We start from the raw sequence: 21666 nt of genomic DNA, 5'->3' as shown, positions 1-21666 counted from the left end.
TGGTACCTCCCAGCTAGCAGTATTGCTTCACTGAAGGTATCTGCTAAGCCTCTTGTTTCAGTCTCTGCCATGTGATGTCTCATGAATACAGAAGCCTCTTGACAAGCATCATTTCTTTGCCTCTAGCAAAGGCATACACACACACCTGCTGGGGTGACTGTAATAACTGGCTCCACCTTAAACCCCAGGTGGATGCCGCACCCTCTGGTAACCAAAGTTGATAGCAACGTGGCTTGTGCCGGACCTCAAGGGGAGATTTGGTGCCATAGAGATCCTTAGATCCTGCCTTTGCTTTTCAGTCGCTGCCCTGCAAGTTGACCTTGGCCTCCAAGCACATGGATTTTGGAATTGTTGCAGAGAAGGAGAATGTAAGTACTCTGACAGAACACATGCAATGTCTTGCTAATAAAAATCTAAGTATGAAGGGCTGCAGCCTTTTCCTAGCTCATGGAACCAGCATTCTGCAAATGAAATCTGAATTGTAGGTGGAAAATGGCAGCTAAAAATCCCATCTGCAGTCTGTTCAGGCTCCAAACAGCTGGATGTGTTGTGCTTTTCCAACAGTGCTGCGGTGGGAGCAGAGGGCTCTGCTGGCTGACACCAGCTGTGGGAGTTGTTGTGTGTCCCTAGGTGCAGCTGCAGGATGGGGATGAGAGGTTGGGATGGCTCGGAGACCTGCCTGAGAGGATGGGGAAGCTGGCTGGCTCCAAACCAGATCTGTCAGCCAGAATGGGCTTCAGTGAAGAGGAAAAACTGAAGGTAAAACAAATACCTGGGGAGCTGGAGAGAACAGCCATGAAGCCACATGAGACCAATAGACCTGTGGTGGAAAACCTGGTGGGAAATGCCTCTTTCTAGGGGTAGTGTGTGTTGTGCTCAAATTCCTTGTTGGAACAGTGTGTTGGCCTCAGGATCCATGGCTTTGTACTATACTTTCTCTCTCCTAGATTTCCAAAGGCCTCGTTGATCTTCAGATCGAGACAAACAAAATGAAGGAGCAGTACGAGACAGAGAACTTTGAACTGAAGAACATGGTATCCCAAAGTTTGAAGTAGTTGGTTTCAGCTCTGCCAACACCTTTACCCAGAACTGCAGTCTGTTGCACATCCGTCTTTATTTTGCTTGGCATATTCTCTTAGCTTTAGCTAAAGCAAGGGATTCCTCCTCAATGGCCAGAAACTCACATGAAACTCATCTCTCTTTAAGTCATAGCATGTCCAGAACCTATTTGGCCAAATAAATACCCTGCTGCTAATCTCTGCCACAGTCTAATTCTGCTGCCTCCCCTCTGCAGATCCTGGTCCTGGAGACCCGTGTGCTGGAGCTGGAGATCTGCAATGAGAAGGTCACTGGGGAGCAAGATGCCTTGCGGGAAGGCCTGCGTGCCCTGGAGACCAGCCGGAAGGAGCTGGCGGATGAGTACGTCATTCTGAAAAGCAATTACCTAGCCCTAGGCAAAGAGCTGGACCAGGAGGTGAGACACTGTTCACTCTGGTGCTCTCCAGTTCACCCAATCTACACACAGCTTGGCTTTGGGTTATGTAACATAGCTTGGGTCCAGAATGGTTTGTCAGCTGTGGGCCAGAGGAGCTTGGGTACGGGTTCATTTTCAGGCTCATGGAAGGTGATTGATCACCTTCTCACAGGGCTTGCAGAACCTGCTCTGCTCAGCAGGGACAGTGCTGAGCCCACTCTGACCTTGTGCTCATGCAGGCACCCAGCTGTCAGAGTCCTCCTCTCTTCACTCCATCCCAAGGCCTGTCTCCAGCAGTACCAAGGGGGTCACTGCAGGGCTGGTCTGGGTGCACGCTGCAGGTCCCTCCTGACTGCCAGCACGCTTTGTTTCCCTTTCCTTCTGCATGGCTTGAGCAGGCTGCACGTGAACTGCTTGTAGTCACTCTCATTTCTGACAGCTGCGGGAAGGGCCCTGGAGGTTTTTGGGGTCAGCAAGTTTAGTAAAACACTGAATATAAGCAAGTTTTCTGATTGCTCCTTAAAATATAGTAAATTTCCTGATGACTGTTAGTTTAGCAATTATTAATGAAGTTATTTGGACTCCGATTTGTGCAATTCTTTGGCAAGAATAGCTGCTCCTCTCTCCCCTCCCTCTCCCCCTCCTGCTCTCTCCTTCTTTTTGAATTGGATTGAATGACTGACACTCTCCTGCCTCCCTCCCCCAGCAGACAGTTTAGCTGCTTCAGCCAAATGACCTGGTTTCCCATGCTGGCCCTGTGCAGAGCTGTGATGGGAAGATGTGGGGCTGGGCCCAGACATGCTGGTTTTGGCAGTGTCTGGTCTGGTTTTGTGGGGAGCTTTGCTCGAGAGAGCTCTAAGGATATGTGATCATCATCAACCCGTTGCAAATAAGCAAGTTAGTGGCTCATGAAGCTATCACTTGTCTCCCATAAGCTGAGAAATGGAGATGTCTTAGGAGGAGGCAAGCTCAGCTCTTGCAGGGGTGTGAACCTGCCCCCTAGTCCTGCCAGAGCACGAGGCAGCACGCGTGCAGCTGACTACCAGCAAGGCAGCACGCTGCTGGGACACGGTACTGCCAGGCTCACCAGGGAGCAGCTCAGCCTTCAGCAGTCTCAGCTGCTTCTTGTCCCCAAGGGGGTGCAATGTGTTTGTCAAAAATGGGATTTTGAGGTGGCTGATCTCTCTCAATGATGGGTTTAGCAGGTTAGCAGTAATAACACATTGGCTTCACATGGATCCTGGATTGTTTAAGAGAGTGAAAGCACCTGGGTTCAGTCATCCTGAAGAGGTGGTGGAGCAGGGTCCAGAAGCCAAACATGAATCCTTGGTTGTAATTGGTAGGCTGAGGGCTTCCCCCCAGTTTCTTGGCTCTGACTACCAACTATCCCTGCCTGAAGCGAAAGAGGCTCCAACTTGGCAGGCTGGGACTTGTCATGGCATGGGCCTCTTGCTCATTATTTTCCCAGTGTGGACTTTCCCAAAGGAAATGGGAAAAGCAGCCTGTGGTTCTGCCCCCTCCCCTTCCCCAGCGCTCTTCGGGGGAGACAATGAAGCTTTTACACATTCCCAATTACAAGTGCTACTTGTGACCTTGCCAATATGTTGTCATGGCTGCTTGGCGCAGCAGCAGCTCGGCAAGCTCATTCATGGTCCCTTGTACAGGAGCAGTGAGAGCCTCTGGATTGTCCTCAGTGCTCATTGTATGGTTTGATTCACACATCGTCCTGGGCAAAGGAGCAGGGAGCTGGCCTTGCCTGTCCCGGGGGAAGTGCCTTCCAGAAGATGCCAGCCAGGCACTTTGTGCCTGTTTTCTAACTCGTTGTAAATTCTTCCTTTTCAAGCCTGTGACCTTTCCTTGACTCTCCGTTTCCTCCTTCTCCTTTGTTCCACAGGCTCACGCCGTCTGCGGCAGTACAAAGTGAGGCTGTGAAGGGAACCCAACTGGCTGCAAACTGGTTCCACGCTGGGGTTTTCCCTGGAGCCAGGCCAGGCTTGGGAGCACAGAGAATGCAGCAATGCCCATTCCAAACCTGGGACTGCCTCTTTCTTTCACCAGGCTGGTATTTCTGCGCCTGTGTCCCCCCCCCCTCTGATCGAATTGTCAGGGCAGGCAGCTGCAGCTGGATCATTTTCGGTTGGAGAACAAGCAGCCTGTCTCTGCGTAGCTGTCAATTTTCACAGCTGTATATCTCACCTCTTTGTCAGCCTTCTTTCTCCTCTCTCCCCCTCAGCCCACCCTGTGCTATCTTTTGATAAGCTATTCTCTCCACGGATGACTCAGATGACCTCTGTATCCCATCCTCCCCGATTCACTGCCATGGTAACAATTACTCAAGCTTGTCCCCAGTCATAAACCCCATCAAAGCTTTGTTATCAACATAGAAACCCTCCCGTGAGACATGAATTCCACCAGTGTTCCTTCCAGATCACCTGTAACAGAGCCTTTCTCATTCAGATCCTCTTTATCTTTTGGAAATGTGTCACGTCACACCAGCAGCACTTTAAATCTCGCTGCCCACATGGTGCTGTGGGCTGGCTGCTGCTGGGGGGTTGCATTCAAACAAACCTGGAATTAGCTGGCTGGTGGCAGCCTGGATGGATGGATGGATGGATGGATGGATGGATGGATGGATGGATGGATGGATGGATGATTTGGCCCTTCTCTTACACACAGAGTCAAGCGCTGTTCAAAGCTGTTGCGTGGAGAAACATGTGGCTGAAGCGCTGGGGAGCTGTGCGGAGGGTGCAGGGGTAGAGTGAGGACGGAGGATGGAGGTCAGGATGGAGGGGGGGTGGCAGAGCTGGGCTGGGCTGGCACTGTGCTGCGGATTTCAATGCCAGGATGATATGGGCAGAGGGAGAAAAGTTCCATGTGAATAATCCTGATGCCTGGCAATGAATGCTGGGGAGCAAGTCTTCATCAGGGACTTTAGCAATAGGACAAGGGGGGAATGGGCTTAAACTGAAATAGGGGAAGTTCAGGTTAGGTATAAGGCAGAAGTTCTTCTCTGTGAGGGTGCTGAGATGCTGGCACAGGGTGCCCAGAGAAGCTGTGGCTGCCCCATCCGTGGCAGTATTCAAGGCCAGGTTGGACACAGGGGCTTGGAGCAACCTGGTCTAGTGGAAGGTGTCCCTGCCCATGGCAGGGGGTTGGAACTGGATGATCTGAAGGTCCTTTCCAACCCAAACCATTCCATGACTCTATTAATCTATGATGGCATCCTGCATTTCCATGAGGATTAGAAAATCATTGGTATCTTTGGACATATATGAGACAACTAAGAATAAAGCTTGCTTTCAGGAGGGGATGCGAGTGCCTGCCTTGTGCACACACCAAGAGCAGCAGGTATGTGCTGAACAGACACTGCAGAGCTGGAGAGGCAGCATTTCAGAAGCTCTTCTCTTCTTGTTTGACCTGGCAGGTCATGAAGAATGAAGCGCTCAGCCGAGAGCTGCTCAACCTGGCCAATGCCAACCGCTCCCCTGCTGTGGCTGGTGAAGCCTTTGCTGAGCTGGGAAGAGTGAGGGCAACGGTGCGTCCCCTGTCCGCTCAGAAGGTGAAGGTAAGGACGGACCTCTCTGCCCTGCCACCAGCTCCTTGGAGAACAAGGGTCTAACAGGCACCTTCTTTGGTCTCTTACTAAAACCAGCCAGAAGATATTCCTGCCTCTGAACATGAGCAACAAAAACTGGAAAAAAAAGTGAGTGTGTGGGGGTCTGGTGCCAGATCCTTGGGGAAGAAGAGGGGGAATTTATTCCAACTGTGGCTTGCACCTCCTTGTGCTAACTTGAATTTTGTTCAATGATGCCTTGATTGATTATAAGTTATTATTTTTTAAGCAGTGCAGTTGAAAAATGATACTACAATGATCTTGTGCAGGCAGAAGCTGAGAGAGGGCAGTTGTGGTTCCCTCATTTCCCCTTGCTAAACAGAGGCAGAGGTTTAGAAGCCAACAAGTGCAGAGAACACCTACTTCTTTTCTTCTTGCCAATACTTGAGAAAGATGGGGATGACAAAGCACCCAAAGCTGGGAGCACAGAAATGCTCCCTGCCTCCTTCCCATCTGCAGCCCATGAAAAACCAGCTTAGGCTTTGCCACCAGCTCCTGCTGGGAATCTGACTCTCGGTGTGAGAATTTCCTCTGGGAGAGAAGCATGTGTGCCCTGTCTCCAGATCACACACAGCCTCTGATGTCCTACAGAGCTGGTCACTCCCAGTGAAATCTGTCCTTTCCCCAGTATGTCACTGCTCAGCTGGAGGCTGTCCTCACTTCTTCCCCCTTCACGAATCCCTCTTAGCTCAGTCCTCTGTCTCATCTTCCTCTTCGTTTGTCCCTCAGTTGCTTGGAAACCAGGATAACATAAAAGTGGAGCTTGAAAAACTGAAGAAAACCTATGATTTGCAGCAACAGAAGATGGAAGAGAGAGTGTGAGTGTTTGAGGGCACATCCTTCTGTTTGACTGGGCATTTATGGAGCTTATTGCAGCTGAATTTGATCCTTGGGAACAGGAGAGGAGACAGCCTGCCTTTGGTGGGGTACAAGGTGGGAAATGGTGATTCGCTTTTGGGAGAAGCGAGGCCTGGAAGCAAAACCTGATGTTTACAACAATCTTTAGAGGGTTAACTGCCTGCTTAGAAGTGGGTTGTGTTTAAGTACTCAACTGGCCTATGCAACTCTGAAAATCCACCTTCTGTGATGCACACAGCACCTGTGTGACAGCCCAAAGATGAACCCAGCCTCAGCCCTTGCCCCCATGGCTGTTCTTCCATTGACAGGCTGGGATGAGGTCGGTGTCCCAGCAAAGGCTGCCCCAGCAGGGACACTACAGAACTAGACCCTCTGACTGGGGAAGATAGTCAGCTTTGGCTGTGAGGGCTCTGTGGCTGCTGGCTGGCACACATCTGGGAGCTGGCATCTGCTGCAGAGAGATTTCTGTCATCCTGTAGTGACTTCCTGCTCAAAACTGTCTCTGTTGGACCTACAGAGAACTTTGGGGACTTAAAATAAACACAGCTTCTTCCTGTGTGTCCAGGATGGCAATGGGGAAGGAGCTGCAGGAGGCAAAGTGCACGACTGGGGACACCCAGCGCAAGCTGGCGGAGCAGTCAGCGGTAAGGGCAGGATTCCCTCCAGCCCCTGGCACCCTGGCTCCAGGACTGTCTCTGCTCATCAGCTCCTCCTGGGCACCATGAGCTTCTCCTGGAGGTAGCAGGGGGTGGATGTCTTGTATTGAGGTATTCCAACACATTTCCTTCTCCAGGGAGTTTGTCATATCAAGGTGCTTCGCCCTGCACTGCTTCATAGAATCATAGAATCATGGAATGGTTTGGGTTTAAGGGGCCTTAAAGCACATCCAGTTCCAACCCCCTGCCATGGGCAGGGACACCTTCCACCAGCCAGGTTGCTCCAAGCCCCGTCCAACCTGGCCTTGAACACTGCCAGGGATGGGGCAGCCACAGCTTCTCTGGGCACCCTGTGCCAGCGCCTCAGCGCCCTCACAGGGAAGAACTTCTCACCTCAGTCTCCCCTCTGTCAGGTTAAAGCCATTCCCCCTTGTCCTGTCCCTACAGGCCCTTGTCCAAAGCCCCTCTCCAGGTTTCTTGTAGCCCTTTTAGGCACTGGATCTGCTCTAAGGTCTCCCCTTAAGGAGCCTTCTCTTCTCCAGGCTGAACAAGCCCAGCTCTCTCAGCCTGGCTCCAGAGCAGAGCTGCTTCAGCCCTCGCAGCATCTCCGTGGCTTCCTCTGAACTCTCTCCAACAGCTCCACATCCCTCTTATGCTGTTGCCCCAAAGCTGGATCAGGACTGCGGGGGGGGGGGGGTGTCTCCCAGAGCACAGCAGAGCGGGAGAATCCCCTCTCTCCACCTGCTGCTCATTCTTGTTTGCTTCTGCAGGGGTGCAGTGCTGGTGGAAGGTGCTGTTTGCCACAGGTGGTGGGAGGAATTTTGTTCACTGCTGTTTAGTAAGAGCTGGTGTAATCACAAGGCAGAGGGGGGTTGTAAATGACAGCAGGTAGCAGGGGAATAGAGATAATGAACATTTCCAGTGGGATCCTGTGAAAATCCAGGTCCTTCTCAGCTCTAATGCAGCTGGATATTTGGCAATGAAGTCACCCATCTCTAATGGGGCTTTTTAGTGCCCCTTGTGTGGCCAGAGGATGAGAGCAGGAGTGAGCATGTTTGCTGTGCCTAGGTGCTGCTCAGCTCCCAGAGCCAGCTCCAAGAGGTGGAGGCGGAGAACTCTCAGCTGCAGCTCCATCTGAAGGAGCTGAATGAGGAATATCGCTCCCGGCTGGTGCAGTACATCAAGGACGTGGCGGTGGGTACTCCCAGCCCCAGGGGCTCTTCTTGCAGGGAAAGCCCTTCTGCGCTGTCTGACCTCTTCTTGCAGGCTGTTTCCCCTTCCTGCTGGCTGTGGGGCTTGGGGAGCCAATGCTTGCAGCTGGAAGGGGACTCTGTACCCTTGTCTTGGCCTGGGGGAGGAGATTCCAGCCCCCCTCTGTCCATCCCCCTAGTTAGCTGTGAGCAGGCTTTGGCAAGAGCTGCTGTGCTGGGAGAAGGCTGGTACCAAAGAACACAGTGTGGTGATGGATCAGGACACTCAGCAAAGGAATCTTTAATGTTAAGAATAGTTTAATTCCCAACAGCGCAATGTTGAACCATGCCCTAGCTAGCAGAGAGAGTGGGAAAGGGAATGGACTAGAAAAGATAACTCCCAACACCAACTTGTGTTTTCCTAGGCAGGGATACAGTACAGTACAGATGTACATCTGGTACAGCACTGATGCCTTCTTTGTCTTGAAGGTCCATGATGGAAGTTTATTAGTCTTTCCAGCTCTTTGAAAATGGAAGATATGCCTTATCCTCTGTGCTGTGAGCATATAAATGCCTGGAGCTTCTCTGTGGGAAATAGGTTACATGCCTTAGGGAATGACTCGATCACCTAGATGTCTTTCTCTGTATGTTCAAAGGACTTCATGGACAGCAAATCCAGCAATGTCATGGAGCCTAGCAAGGCCCCAGCTGCTCATGTTCCCATGAAACGCTTTGTGGACAGCATGCTGAAGGACATCAGGGCTTCCTACAGGGCTCGGGAGGAGCAGCTAGCCAGTGCAGCACGTGGCTACAAGAAACGCATGAAGGACTTGGTCAAGAAGCATGAGAACCTGCTAATTGCTTACAGGTAGGGCTAAGCCCCAGGGTCTGGGTTTCCTCTGTCTCTTCTGCTTGCTGCAAAGGCCCAAGTGGAAGTGCCCTGGACCACCCAGACCGGTGGTGGGGACAGAGGCAAACAGGGCTCCGAGATGGAGCAGAGGATCTGGAATACATGTTGATCTCCCTGCTCTTGACAAGCCAGGAGCAAGGTGTTTCCAGCTGCACCTCAGGGTGCTCTGAACACCTTGGAGCTGCTTTGCACATATGTTTCTACTGTGTCAAATTTAGGGTGAGAAAGTGATTCCACGTTGAATGGTGTGGAAAGGCAGAGGTACCACAAATAACTCCTGCCTCCCAGCCTGCTCCTGCAGTGCTCTCAGCTCTGCTCCACAGCTCTCACCAGCTTGGGCTGTGGGAAGCAGCAGAAATTCTTGTGGCATAAAAGCCACAAATAGCTCTAGGACAAGCTCCCCTCAGAAATACTCCCAGGAATATAATGCATACTGCTGGGCTCTCCTGCCTATCCTTTGCAGGGGAACTGGCTCTTGGTGGCCAGAAGCCAGCAGATCTCAAGCAAATGGTACCTCCATCAGCAGCAGAAACACTCAGTGCTGTGACCTAACCAAAGATACCAGGCACTAACCCCTCTGATATGTTCCAGGCTGCAGCGAGAGCAGATCCGTTCCTTAGACAGCACCGCTGCAGACTGTGGCCCTGCCGAGCTCCACTTTTCCATCACAGACCCAGAGCTGCTGACAAACACCACGCGGGAGCTAAACCGGCTGCGGGAGGATAAAGCAAAACTGGAAATGCAGCTACATGAGCTGCAGAAGGTGCTGGCTGTGCTGCTGGCTTTCTGCGGGGTGCAGGGGAGAGTCTCACAAGCCAGATTCACCCCCTTCATTAGGCATTCTCTGAGGGTTTGCTGTGCCTGCGGCACAGGCAAGGATAGTGCTTGCTCTCTTTCTCATTTTGGGAGAAGACAGAATGTCCAAGCAGTCCCCTCACTGCTTCAACCCTGCTGTGTAGGGGTGAGCTATAGCTACTGGTTGGGCATCCCCATGGTTTGGGGTTGCTGAGCTCTGGGAGGGCTGAGGAGCAGCTGATGTTATGGGAGAGTTGCCAGGCCAGCAGACACACTCCCTGCTAAAAGAAGAGGTGAAGAAGGGAGGGTAGGATGAGGCTTTCTGTTCTTGAATGCCTCTGCTAACTGATCAGGAGACCCCAGTCAGAAACCCACCAGTCACCTCCATGTCCTCCCACTGGACCTGCCTGGGCAGAGACATGTCTCTCGAATTGCACAAAATGCATTTATTTAACAGTTCAGAGGATGGGAGACCTAAACCTTAAGAATCCACCGCACATCATTCCCTGCCAGAGCACTGGTGGCTGTTGGAGTGTGAGGATATGATGTGCCACTTCAAAGTGGTGGGTTCTGTGGTGAGACTGCAATGGTTTAAAGCTTATGGGAATACTCTTCTTCCTTTGCCTTCAGAAAAGCCTGAAAGAAACCTCAGCCTTTCCACTGGCTCCTGAGCAGTAAGTGCTGATTCTTGGGATATTTCTAATTCAGACTTCTCATTGCTGTGTGGATTGAGAAGTCTTTTCTGCTTTACTTGGAAATGGTAATAAATAGAGAGAAAGCGAGCTGATAGGAGCTCATCTGAGAAGAAAAGCCAGCTGTCACCTCAGTGCAGCGTTCCCTGCGGTGAAATGAGCTGGTCATTTGGGCCTTGGTCCAAGAAAGCTCTTAAGCTCATGTTTGATTTCATCATGGTTTTAGTCCCACTGATCTCTTTAGAAGCTGAAGTTAAACATACACCCCAGGGCTTTGGTGGAACACAACCTGGGGAAGGCAAGTGAAACACCACCAGTTTGGGATGGTCTTATTTCTTCACCTATCCAATGTAGAAGCTAGGCTGGATCCCTTCAGTGACCCTGCTACTTGCCCTGGCTTCATGACGTGCCCTTTATTTGATCCTTTTTGATGGGTTTCATCCCCCTGCTCTGTTATTCCGTTGAAACTCTATCAACTGTATCTGTCTAAAGGTGGAACGAAACGGTGAAGAAATCTGAGCTGGGATTTTTCAGCCTTTTAAAAGTTTGGTACCCTAGAAAACATGTCAGGTATTTCACTAACTGGATGCCAGCACTGACTAGTCAGTGCCTGAGCTGGAGTCTCAGAGAAGAGCTTGAGCCTTACCCAGGCTTTGCCATGTTTTCCACATTGAAAAGTAGTTGTAGTCCTTATAGAATCATAGAATCCCAGAATGGCCTGGGTTGGAAGGGAACTTAAAGCACAAGTTCCAAGCCCCTGCCATGGGCAGGGACACCTTCCACTAGACCAGGTTGCTCCAAGTCCCATCCAGCCTCGCCTTGAACACTGCCAGGGATGGGGCAGCCACAGCTTCTCTGGGCACCCTGTGCCAGCGCCTCAGCACCCTCACATGGAAGAGCTTTTGCCAAAGAGCTCATCTCAATCGCCCCTCTGTCAGGTTAAAGCCATTCTCCCTTGTCCTGTCCCTACAGGCTCTTGTCCAAACCCCCTCTCCAGGTTTCTTATAGCCCTTTTAGGCACTGGAAGCTGCTTCAAGATCTCCCCAGAGCCTTCTCTTCTCCAACCTGAACATATAGATATGAATGCACCTATCCTTGAATACATGCATTAATTTTGGCAGACTCACTACAGGAATAAGACACAGAAAGTCCAGAACCTTAATTCTAATGATATATCTAGCTCTTGAGGTGCCGCTTTTTAGCTGCCATGAGACTTGAACACCTGATATATTTGTTTTCTGTGTGCTAATGGGTTTATCCATGCTGTTACTTTGCTCCTCTAGCTGGTGTTACTGCAGCACTTCAGCTATAATTCCTGCTATTTCTCATCTCTAGCAATAAGCCGTGTGGCTTCACTGTTTATCGTTCCCTTTGCTTCTGCTCCCATGGAATCTTGGCCATGATTTCCCGTGTGCCTGGACTGGGAGGCTACAGCCACCAGAGGGAACTCGGGCAGTCGCAGCTCTGGAGCACAATGCATTCCTTCCTTCATACAACCCAAATTCCTCCAGCATCAGATGTGACCTGTATCTTGCTTATTCAAGCAGGGACAGAAGAGGAAGAACTTTCCCACGTTGGGCTGCACAGATTGCTCAGCACCTATCATGCTCAGTGACCAGAACAAGTGGGTTTGTGCTCCGAAACGTGAAAAGTGGCAGCATTTGGCATTGATCACTCTCTGTTTCCATCAAATTCAGTGTCAGGATAAGAGTTCTTTCTGTACGGAGTGCTCTGATGTATGAGCATTGATGTGCTCTTGGAACAAACCCAGCCATTGCAGTGTGGCATCCCAGATTGGCAGAAGGGCTGTGACTCTTGTGCCCAGGCACAGGGACAATGCTACATGCCCTGAAGTTTGGGGCATCAGGAGAAAAAAGGGTTCAGAGCACTGGGGTTTAGGGTTGGATGGGCATGAGTTGTATCCAGCCCCTCACCAGAGCTGTGTGACCTATGGCTGGGCTGGATCTGAATGTCTAGACATGATCAAGTTCTGCTTTTGCCTCCTAGGCCACTGGATGAGGAGGGCTGGGCAGAGGTCAGGAAACAGCTCCAGGAGTTCACAGACACCACCCAGGTAAAGGCCTGGAACAGCCCATCCCAATGAAAGCTTGCCCCTAAGCCACATGCAAAGGTGGGCTGCCCCAGTCAGCTGCTAGGGCAAACACACTGCTCCTGCTTGAAGCAGGGCAGCTTTCCATAGAGCCTTGCTGTGGGTTTGGCCTCAGCCCAAGTGATGCTCTCAAGGCTGTACTGTCCCTGCTACTGGAAGGATAGCAACCTTTATGTCTGCTCATTGCTAGACCATATTGGTCCCTCCCGTGCTTCAGCACAAACATTAAGGCATCTGTACAACAAACTGTGTCTGTGTTCAAGCTGGTTCAAGTCTAGGCTGCATCTGAATCAGCTTTCCAGTGTGGTTCCCCCTGGGCACATAGATATTTGTGCCACACTTGGGAATGGGCTGGCCCAGCGTGGGGAGGAAACCGAGGTGATACGAGTGGGCTTGTCTAAGGTGGGGATTGCTGTCTGCTAATGGCAGCAGTGGGAAGGAGTTGGTGCTGGGGTCCCTGCCACACTTGGGGAAAAGGGTTTTGGAAACCAAGCAGAGGTTTGTTTTTCTGTGGTAGACAAAGCTATAGATGTGCTCCCAGACCCCTCCCACATTGCCCACAGCAGCCTAAGGAAGTGCTTCACCATTGTCCAGTCAGGTAAAGATGAACATCCAATTTGGATGTATCTTTGTGGCCAAAAGAATGGACATGCTGTGACTGAGAGGTGGAGCACTGCACACAGAGCAGGTCCTGCTCCTGGCTCTGCTGTGCACCTTGCAAGTAAGCTCAAACACCTCAGGTCCTCCTGGTGACACAGGGACCGTACGGTTACCTTGGGTGAGGTGGTCATCTACTGCCCAGAGACACTGTGCAAAAACAACTGGGGTTCTGTCTAAAAGGGTAGGTTAAGTTCATTGCAAAGTGTTCCCTTTGGTGTAGAGGTGTGAAAGCTGTCTGTGTGCCAAATCCAGTGGCCACCGCACCAGTTGTGAAGCTTCTGGAGTAGGAAATCACAGTTGGCAGTGCTGTGGTGGCCCTGGTGCCCAAGCCTGTGCTCTGGTGAGGGAGGGGAGCCCAGCCGATGACGCCTGCAGAAAGCTGCACTGTCATCTCCCTTCCCTGAGCACATCAGTTTGGGGTTGCTTCTGTAGCCTAATGATAAGTGGCATTGGAGCTGAGTGATGGGGAAGTGGTCACTCCCATCTCAGTTTTCTCTATGGTTTTTGCCCCTCTAGAAGGATTTGGAGCAGGAGAGAAGCCAGCTGCTGACTCGGGCCATTGTGGCAGAAGAGCAGGTGATAGAGCTGCAGGAATACATAGACAAGCATCTTGCGAGGTGAGATTGTGGGATCCCCCTTCACACATTCTCTGCTTTGTGCTCCAAGTTTCTTTGTGCTCCAGGAACAACAGCCACTGCTTACCCACAGCACTGGCAGCAGGGCTGATGTCCCACAGCACATCCAGCTGTGCTGCAGCTGCCACCAGCCCTCCTTCTGTAGGGCAGTGGGGCAGTATCTGGCCTTACCTGTGTGCTCACTCATCCTGTGGAGGAACCTAAGAGAGGAATCTTAGCTGGAAACTAAGAGAAGCAATCCCTCTCTTAGCTGAAATCTTCCAGCAGCCCCTATTGTACAGTCCTCTCTCCCTTTGTGGCTCACCATACCCCAAAGCAGGGAGAACAGCTGCTTGGGTAAGGAAGGGTGAGGAAAAGCAGAGCACATCTGTTGGAGCAATGGTCCAGCTGTGCCTGCTCTAACTCCACAGACTCAGTGCCTGCTGTGAACCCAGGTCAGACTCACAGGTCTGTTACCTGGCAAAAGCCTCTTCCCTGGGAAAAGGCTGGTTTTGTATCTACCAGGACTCAGTTCCCAGCAGGCTCAGTGCCTGGGCTGGCTGCTCTGCATTAACTGACACTGTGTGTCCTTGGCAAACACAAGGTGCAGCATCCCTTTAAACAAATCACTCAGGATAGTGAATCCACAGGCAACCATGGTGCTACTTCCCCACTGCAGGTACAAGCAGGAGATCCTCCAGCTGAGGAAGCCGCATGCGCTCAGTGCTGGGGCAGCCGATACTCACTCACTGCGCAGAGCCAGGACTGTCACGCATGAACCATAGCTCTCCACCATGGCTCTGAAGAGCAGAAAGAGCAGCATTCCAAAGGAAGGAGCTTTCTGCTTTGTGGACTGGCTAGGGCCCATATCCTTCCCTTGCTGAGAGCTGGGAGGCACAGCGAGGGCAACCACGTGGGTGTTCCGGGTCTCAAATTCACAGCACTAACATGAGACAAGACAACTGCGCGTCTGTCCTGACCCCTCAGCAGCAGGAATTCTGCTATTCCCTGAGCACATCACGCCTGGGACACAGGGTCAGGTTCCCAGGCAGCTTCTTACTGAGGGGCTCCAGGTTCCCGTTCCTGTGGTAACATTTCTCCTGGGTCAGACCTAGACTGGAGTCCAAGGGCTAACTCTGCTCCTGTCTTCACTCCCCTCTCAAAGAGGTAAGGCCAGGGCTGGCTCAAGCCAGACTTTGGTCTAAGAGGCTAGAGAAAGGGGGTGAGCTGATCTTTTATGGTGAGAAAGCCCCTTTTTCCTGTTTCATTACATTCCATTTTCCTGGAAAATGGAATATTATACACAGTGAGCAGGACCAAACTGATTCTTCAGCGGGAGGGGAGCTGGACAAACTGCCTCCTAAGCTGCCTCCAAAGGGCCAGCAGAGCAAAGCCTGAGGCCAGGAGCAGCTCTGGCTACAGGAGCACCCTGCAGCTCAAAGGCAAAGCAAAACTCTCAAGGGAAGAACCAATCAAATGTTTATTTTGAAAATTGAACTAGGAATAGGGTAGCAAACGTACATAAGGAGGCACTGGAGGCTTAGCCCTTAAATCCTGCAATAATTCCAGGACTTCTAGGTCTGATTTTCCCCTCCCTTGCTTCCCCCAAACTGCCCATTCATTTGAAAACTGAGGGACTGCCAGCCTGCACGTCCCTGGGACAAAAGCCTGGCCAAGCAGCTCTGAGCTGAGCCCAAGGACTGGAAGGACTCCAATGCTTAATGCCAGGCTTAAGGAGCCTGCTCTTGGACCCAGCTTCCCTCTGTGCTGCTCTGCACTGCTCGCCGCACTTTCTTCATGTCATATGCCCAGACTTGCTCCAGCCCCTGCCCAAGGGTGCTGGTGGGGGTCCAGGAGGGGAAGGGAAAGCGTCCAGCCACCACCCGGGCTTCATCAGGGAGTTCTGCAAGGAGCTTGGTAGCCAGGGGAGGTTTCTGGGGAGAAACAGCCACGTGGTCCAGTGCCACCAGCGACCACAGGACAGCTTCTCGGGAGGGCTGGTGGGGCCCAAGCAGGCTCCATCAACCAACAACCCTTCCAAAACATACGGCTGGTGCCAGCCCTGTGCATGGCTGGGACTAGGACCAAATAACAAGAGACAGGGCAAGAGGAAACAGCCTCAGGCTGCACCAGGGGAGGTTTAGACTGGGTATTAGGAACAGTTTCTTCCCCAAAGGGTGGTCAGGCATTGGAACAGGCTGCCCAGGGCAGTGGTGGAGTCGCTGTCCTTGGAGGTATTCAAAAGATGTATAGATGTGGCACTTAGGGACACAGCCTTGGCAGTGCTGGGGTAAAGGTCTTTTCCAACCTAAATGATTTTATGATTCTATAAATGTGGATGGTGCTGAGCACCAAACCACTCATAGAGCCTTATCTTTTAAGAAGTCTTTGCCACTGTCCAGATTCTCTCTCTTTCCTAAGAAAACCCTCCTTGGAGTTTGCTCTGAACAAGCTGGGGTGTGAGGGACAGACTTACCACGCTGGGGGCCAGGAACACGATCACATTGTAGCAATCAGAAAGATTCACCTTAAAAGAGATGGAAAAGGGGAATGCAAGAAGCAACAAGCAGAGGGGGACAAGGGGGAAACTGAGTGTCTCACCACCTTCTGAATGATCTTCTGAACCTTGGAGGAAGCACAGACGCCCCACAACATGTGGGATGAGGATGTGATGGTGTGACTGGGAGCAGTACCACTCGCAAGTGCCTGCCTCCAGCATCATCCCAGATCCACCTTCCCTGCTGGGTTTCTCTGGTCAGGCTGCAGGCATCTTTAGGAGTACACCTCTGAAGGCCACCATATGTCAGCAGCACCTCATACCTCTCATCAAAGCTGCTCCAAGAAGAAGCACTGCTGCCTGCTGAACCAGCAGCCAGCCACAGGCTGCCCAGGCTGGCGTTCCCCGGGAAGGAGAACGGTTTTACACCTCCTGGGAGCAGCATGGGTTGAGGAAGGAGCAAGCAACCACCAGCAAACCCTGGCTGGGGCTGCAGACCAAGCCCTAGCACTGGCCTGAGCACAGCCACACCTTGGGACACTGTTACCTTCCACAGGTCTTTCTTCAGGAAGAAAACCTTCCCATGGTAACCAGCCTTCCAGGCCCGGTAGTGGGAGAGACACAGGAGCCAGGGATTGAGCTCGTAGCCAATGGCTGGTCTCAGACCTTGCTTATAAGCCTCTAGCACCTGAGGAGAGACAGAGAGAGCTGCAACTAAAACAAACATCAGGGTCGAGTCTGGGGGACAGTTCAGGGGGCAGGGGCTGTGTCCCAGCTCCACTTGCCCCCTCCTCACAGGCAGGGTGGCCTCAGTCCTTGGCACCTTCCTCCTAGAGTTCTTTTCCATGCTGCTCACTGCATGTGGTGTCTTCTGTTGCCATCAAGGACCACCTAGGATTGTCTAGGACCCTCTAGCACCATAGAGCACAGTCCAAGGCTATTTATGACCACCTAGCACTGTCTTAGGCCACCTAAGGCTTGTCTATGACCATCTAGAACTGTCTAGAGCTGTCTAGGGCCACCTAGGACCACCTGGAGCTTGTTTAGGACTACCTAGGACTGTTCAGGACTACCTAGGGCTGTCTAGGACCACCGAGGGCTAGTCTTGGGCCTAGACATCTAGGACTGTCGACAGCCACCTAGAGCTTGTCTAAGACCACCAGGACCACCTGGAGCTTGTCAAGGAGCACCTAGGGCTTGTCTAGGATCATCTAGGGCCAGCTAGCACCATCTAGGGCTTGTCTAGGACCACTTAGGGCCAGCTAGGACTGTCTAGGAGTTGTCTAGGATTATCTAGGGCCACCCAGGAGGGCCATCAGAAGCCCAGCCAGGCGCCGGGCAGCAGCTGCTCGGGGGAGATCCCGTCCATCCTCCTGCTGGGCACAACCCCCTCCCTGTCCTTCCCGCATCCCCTTGCCCGCCCTTACGAGCCGTCCATCTCCCGATCCCAGATCCACCGTCTTCCCGGAGCGTCCCCGCAGCAGCGCCAGCGCGTTGGCCGCTTGCTGCGGGCCGGAGGGCTGGTAGGGCACCTGGGGAGAGCGGGGTCAGCGCCGGGAGTACCGGGAGGTCACGGGGCTGGGGAGGGGGGGGCATCGGCGGTACCTGCAGCCGCAGGGGCACCCGGCGGAAGCCGGGCATCAGCAGCACGGCCCAGGCAGCCCAAGCAGCCACCCCGGTGGCCACGGCCAGCTCCAGCAGCGACCGCGCGCCCAGCGGTCCCCCGCCCGGCCCGCGCCATGCTGCCTCCTCGGGCTCCCCGGGCTCCCCCGGCTCCATGGCGGCCGGAAGGGGAGGCTCCGCAGCCCCCGCCCTCCGCCGGGGCCGGGCCGAGGCGGCCCGCGCCGGGAGGCGGCAGGGACATGGCGGCGTTGCGCACCGGCGGGTCTTTGTGTGCGGGGCGGGAGGAGCGGCGCCGCCTGGTGCGGCCGTGCAGGGCCGTGCGTGGCCATGGGCGGCCGTGCGTGAACGCGTGCGGTTGTGCAGGGTCGGTTGTGGCTGAGCAGTGCTGTGCGCGCTCGCGGGCGGCTGTGCAGTGCTGTACGTGTTTGTGCACGGTTGTGGGGCTGCAGCCGCGGCTGTGCATGCGAGCACCGCTGGGTGCAGTTGTGCGCGTGGTTGTGAACAGTTGAGTGCAGTTGTGCGCTGTTGCTATTGGCTGTGCGTAGCTAGTCACGGTGCATGGTTGTGAGCAGACTGGGGCAGCTGTGCATGCCTGTGCACGGCTGTGCGTGCTGATGTGTGCGGTCGTGAACAGCTGCGTGTGGTTGTGCACGCTTTTGTGTAGTGGTACATGGCTGCGCGTGGCTGTGCAGTCATTCACGGCTGTGAGCAGTGGTGTGCACGGCTGTTCACGGCTGTGCGTGCCACAGGCGGTGGGTTTCCTGCTGCGAGGGAGACACGACTGTGGGAAAATTCCAGGCTGTGGGATGCGGGGGGGCTGGGCTCCACAGCTCCTGCCCACCCGCAATTAACCCCCCCCCCCCCCAGCCCAACCCTAACGTGGGAACAATGACGGCTCAGGAGGGCAGACGCACACAAAGGGCAGCAGCTCCCGGCCCGCACGGCCCCGCTGTCACCTTCCTCCCGGGACTTCCTCGGGCCTCTGGGTCAGGGCTTCCTGGGGGTCCCCTCCAGCAGCATACTGGGGTGTCCCCTGGGAGATGGGGATGGCCCCAGGGGTCTCTGCCGTGGCTGGTGGCACCCCACAGGGTGACCAGCCTCCTCCAGGGCTTTGGGACATCCATCACTGACTACCTGTGGGCAGCCCCAGCTTTGGGGTGGAGGGGACTGGGACTGGGGGGGCTTTTTACAGGTGCCTGTAGGGACAGGCCAAGGGGGAATGGCTTTAACCTGCAAGAGGGGAGACTGAGATGAGCTCTTAGGCAGAAGCTCTTCCCTGTGAGGGTGCTGAGGCGCTGGCACAGGGTGCCCAGAGAAGCTGTGGCTGCCCCATCCCTGGCAGTGTTCAAGGCCAGGCTGGACGGGGCTTGGAGCAACCTGGTCTGGTGGAAGGTGTCCCTGCCCATGGCAGGGGGTTGGAACTGGATGAGCTTTAAGTTCCCTTCCAACACAAACCAGCCTGAGCTTCTGTGACTGTGGAGGAGGATTCTCACCTCCCTAGCCCTGTGGAAGGCACCAGCCTCCCTGAAGACCCCCTTTGCCACTGAACCAACACAGGCAGTGGCTAAGGGTTGAGCTGCCAAAGGCAAACATGTTTCCACTCTGGTCTCACGTTTGTTTGTGGGAGCCAAATATTTCACCCTTGGAATGAGGATGCACACATACGCACGTGTGCTCTACCCTCGTACCACACCATGCAGCTAGGGGTGCTTAACAACAACCAGACCCCATTAAACATAGCCCAGGAGCAGCGATGCAGCTCCACTGGTGAGGAAGCACCATCTGTAGATCCCAGAGATATTGCCCAGGGCTGTTCCCCCTCCGTACCCCAACGTGGCTCCAGCCAAATCAGTGGCCATGGGGATTGCTCCGATTTTCCGGTGGGGCCGGTTAAGGCTGAGAGTGAGCAGAAAATCTGGGGAAATAGGAGCTGGGAAAAGAGGGGGGCAGGGGCTGTGGAGGAGGAGGAGGAGGATGGTCTGTGTGGATGAGCTGGTCCCTGGGGCAGGCCAAGGCCCCGCCGTGATGCTACAAAGCAAATTAATTAAGGAAGCAATTCCCAGGCAGGGCTGAGCTCTCCCTGCTGGGCCCCTGGGACACGGTGAAGGGTGGGAGCATCCCACTTCTGCCCCAGCCCGCAGTGTCCGCAACATATCAGGGAACTGTGCAAGGGGACCATTGGGGTGCACCACTGAAGCCAAAGAGCTTTTAATTCACCTCTTTCCAGGGCAGTTTTCCCCCGGCGGGGCCGCGGCGGCTGCAAAGCATCCTCAACCGCCAGGAATTTGTCACTATGCACTGGGAAAGCTGCTTCCCAACAGCTGCTGGCAGCCAGACCCACCAGGCGTAGGCGTATTGGACCAGGAGAGCCGGGGTGAGGGGCTTCGAGGCCCCCAGCATCCCTTTCAGCCAGAGGGATGCTGCTGGCTTGGCTTTGACCCAGCCAGATGGGGTGCTGAAAGCAACCCTTTATGGTAGGCTTTGGGGCACACCTCCCCAAGGGGTGGAAGGGCTGAGGGGTGTCAGTGTCCTTGGGGCCACCAGACTCCCGCTTCTCTTGTTGCTGAGGGTCCTGCCCTCAGGTCCCTTCTCTGCTGCCCAATGAGGACACCCAGACTGCCTCATCCTATCTGCTGCTGTGCTTTCCCCTGGCCCAAAGACATCATCCTGACCCTTGGGTTATCTCTGAGCCACGAGGGCATTATTATGACCCTGTGGGGCACCCCAAGCCCCAAGGGCATCATTCTGATCCTACCGGGCTTCCCCTAGCTCCAGGGGATCATCCTGACTCTATGGGGTATCCCTGAACCCCAAGGTCATGATCCTCATGCTGTGATGTATCTCTGGTCTCAGGAGCATCGTCCAACCCTATGAGGCACTCCCAAACCCCAAGGGCATCATATTGACCCTATGGGCCATCGCCCGGCCCCGGGGCATAAACCTGAGGCTATAGTGCATTCCCTGGTCCCAGAGACATTATCCACCCCTATAGAGGATCTGTAAACCCCAAGGATATCATCCTGACCCTATGGGCCCCCCTCGGGTCCCAGGAGCATCCTCCTGCCCCGTGCCGGCTCCTGGGTGCTGTGGGCAAAGCAGGCAGAGCAGGCAGGGCAGGCAGGATGAACAGCATGGGCAGGATGGGCAGCAAAGGCAGCACAGGACTGGTCATCCCAGGGTGGCTGTGAGGGCCACAGAGGGGCTGAGAGGGCCTCCCCTTTGTGCCTCCCCTTTGTGCCCCTCGATTCACTGGTTTGGGCTTTCATCGGCAGCAGCCAGGGAGGAGGAAGGTGAAGGGGCAGGAGAGGGGGAGGAAAGGCTTGGGGAGTGAGGGGGATGGCGGGAAACGGCGCTGCCTTTGTGCGACAGGGCTGGGGACAGCGACGGGGGCACCTCGGCAGTGCCACCCTCTGTGCCCTGTCGTGCCAGGGCGGACACCCATTGGCAGCGTGACAGAAGGGCTCTATGTGTCCCCCCCCGACCTGGACACCTGCGTCCACAGTGTGGCTGATCCCATGGGATGAGGACTCCAGGCACCTCCCTGGGCACATTGCCATTTAGGGACATGGTTTGGGGTGCTGCCCTCCATGGTGTCCCTAAACCCCCTATAGCAAGGGATGGGTTTGGAGCGGGTCTGGCAGTTTCATCCCTGGGGAAGCTGCATCCACCCTTGCCCAGGTGAGCATGTCAGGGGGATCCTTCCCTGTGCTCCCCACAGCCCTTTGGCCATCATCACCACTCTCACCAAACCCAGCTGGGCTCCAACTGCCCTCCAGAGCCCCCCAGTTCCTGTCTGGTCCTCCCAAAGCAGCCCTGTCACAACATGGTCCCTAGTGCTTCCCCCCCCCACCCCACCACATTTTTCATCCTGCCAAGGAAATACTAACCAGGATGGAGTCTGGCTCATTGTGATTTTACCCTCTGTGGCCAAGAGGCTAGACAGGAATTTGGCTTGCTGGGGCTGGACTCTGCTT

At 54.1% G+C, this 21666-nt stretch overlaps 2 protein-coding genes across 6 annotated transcripts; one reads left to right on the top strand and one right to left on the bottom strand.

Annotated features, from left to right (window-relative positions):
* Positions 1–14531, top strand: CCDC78 (coiled-coil domain containing 78). 4 transcript variants are annotated; one of them, XM_057407960.1, is made up of 16 exons: positions 1–207; positions 300–368; positions 631–759; positions 948–1034; positions 1295–1474; positions 4899–5039; positions 5127–5177; positions 5817–5905; positions 6511–6589; positions 7670–7795; positions 8448–8659; positions 9293–9464; positions 10127–10170; positions 12196–12262; positions 13475–13575; positions 14252–14531. In XM_057407960.1, exons 1-16 carry the CDS (start codon positions 193–195, stop codon positions 14355–14357), a joined length of 1668 nt encoding a protein of 555 aa, XP_057263943.1. In that variant the 5' UTR covers positions 1–192; the 3' UTR covers positions 14358–14531. The 4 variants fall into 4 exon arrangements, with proteins under 4 accessions (XP_057263943.1, XP_057263941.1, XP_057263945.1 ...); XM_057407958.1 differs by having other exon boundaries at positions 9293–9494; XM_057407962.1 differs by lacking the exon at positions 5127–5177.
* Positions 14532–15033: 502 nt separating this feature from the next.
* Positions 15034–17865, bottom strand: ANTKMT (adenine nucleotide translocase lysine methyltransferase). Of its 2 annotated transcripts, XM_057407985.1 has the most exons (5): positions 17675–17865; positions 17497–17601; positions 16617–16757; positions 16049–16099; positions 15039–15506 (listed from the first exon to the last, which is right to left on the bottom strand). In XM_057407985.1, exons 1-5 carry the CDS (start codon positions 17846–17848, stop codon positions 15303–15305), a joined length of 675 nt encoding a protein of 224 aa, XP_057263968.1. In that variant the 5' UTR covers positions 17849–17865; the 3' UTR covers positions 15039–15302. The 2 variants fall into 2 exon arrangements, with proteins under 2 accessions (XP_057263969.1, XP_057263968.1); XM_057407986.1 differs by lacking the exon at positions 16049–16099 and having other exon boundaries at positions 15034–15506.
* Between the last annotated feature and the right edge of the window lie 3801 nt (positions 17866–21666).

The sequence above is a fragment of the Pezoporus wallicus genome, unplaced genomic scaffold, assembly GCF_028554395.1.
Source record: "Pezoporus wallicus isolate ANWC-B61680 ecotype Strahan unplaced genomic scaffold, APGP_CSIRO_Pwel_v1 contig_4012, whole genome shotgun sequence".
NCBI lineage: Eukaryota > Metazoa > Chordata > Aves > Psittaciformes > Psittacidae > Pezoporus > Pezoporus wallicus.
This window is presented reverse-complemented; position numbering and strand designations above follow the sequence as displayed.

What these genes read in the sequence shown, in the direction of transcription:
- CCDC78 (XM_057407958.1), top strand. An exon ending in GCAAAGAGCTGGACCAGGAG is followed by an intron (nt 1,475 to 4,898) that starts GTGAGACACTGT and finishes TTGACCTGGCAG; the next exon opens with GTCATGAAGAATGAAGCGCT. An exon ending in TTTCCACTGGCTCCTGAGCA is followed by an intron (nt 10,171 to 12,195) that starts GTAAGTGCTGAT and finishes TTTGCCTCCTAG; the next exon opens with GCCACTGGATGAGGAGGGCT.
- ANTKMT (XM_057407985.1), bottom strand. Translation starts at nt 17,848, where the DNA reads ATGGAGCCGGGGGAGCCCGGGGAGCCCGAGGAGGCAGCATGGCGCGGG. An exon ending in GGGTGCCCCTGCGGCTGCAG is followed by an intron (nt 17,602 to 17,674) that starts GTACCGCCGATG and finishes CGCTCTCCCCAG; the next exon opens with GTGCCCTACCAGCCCTCCGG. An exon ending in TGTTCCTGGCCCCCAGCGTG is followed by an intron (nt 15,507 to 16,048) that starts GTAAGTCTGTCC and finishes GTTTCTCCCCAG; the next exon opens with AAACCTCCCCTGGCTACCAA.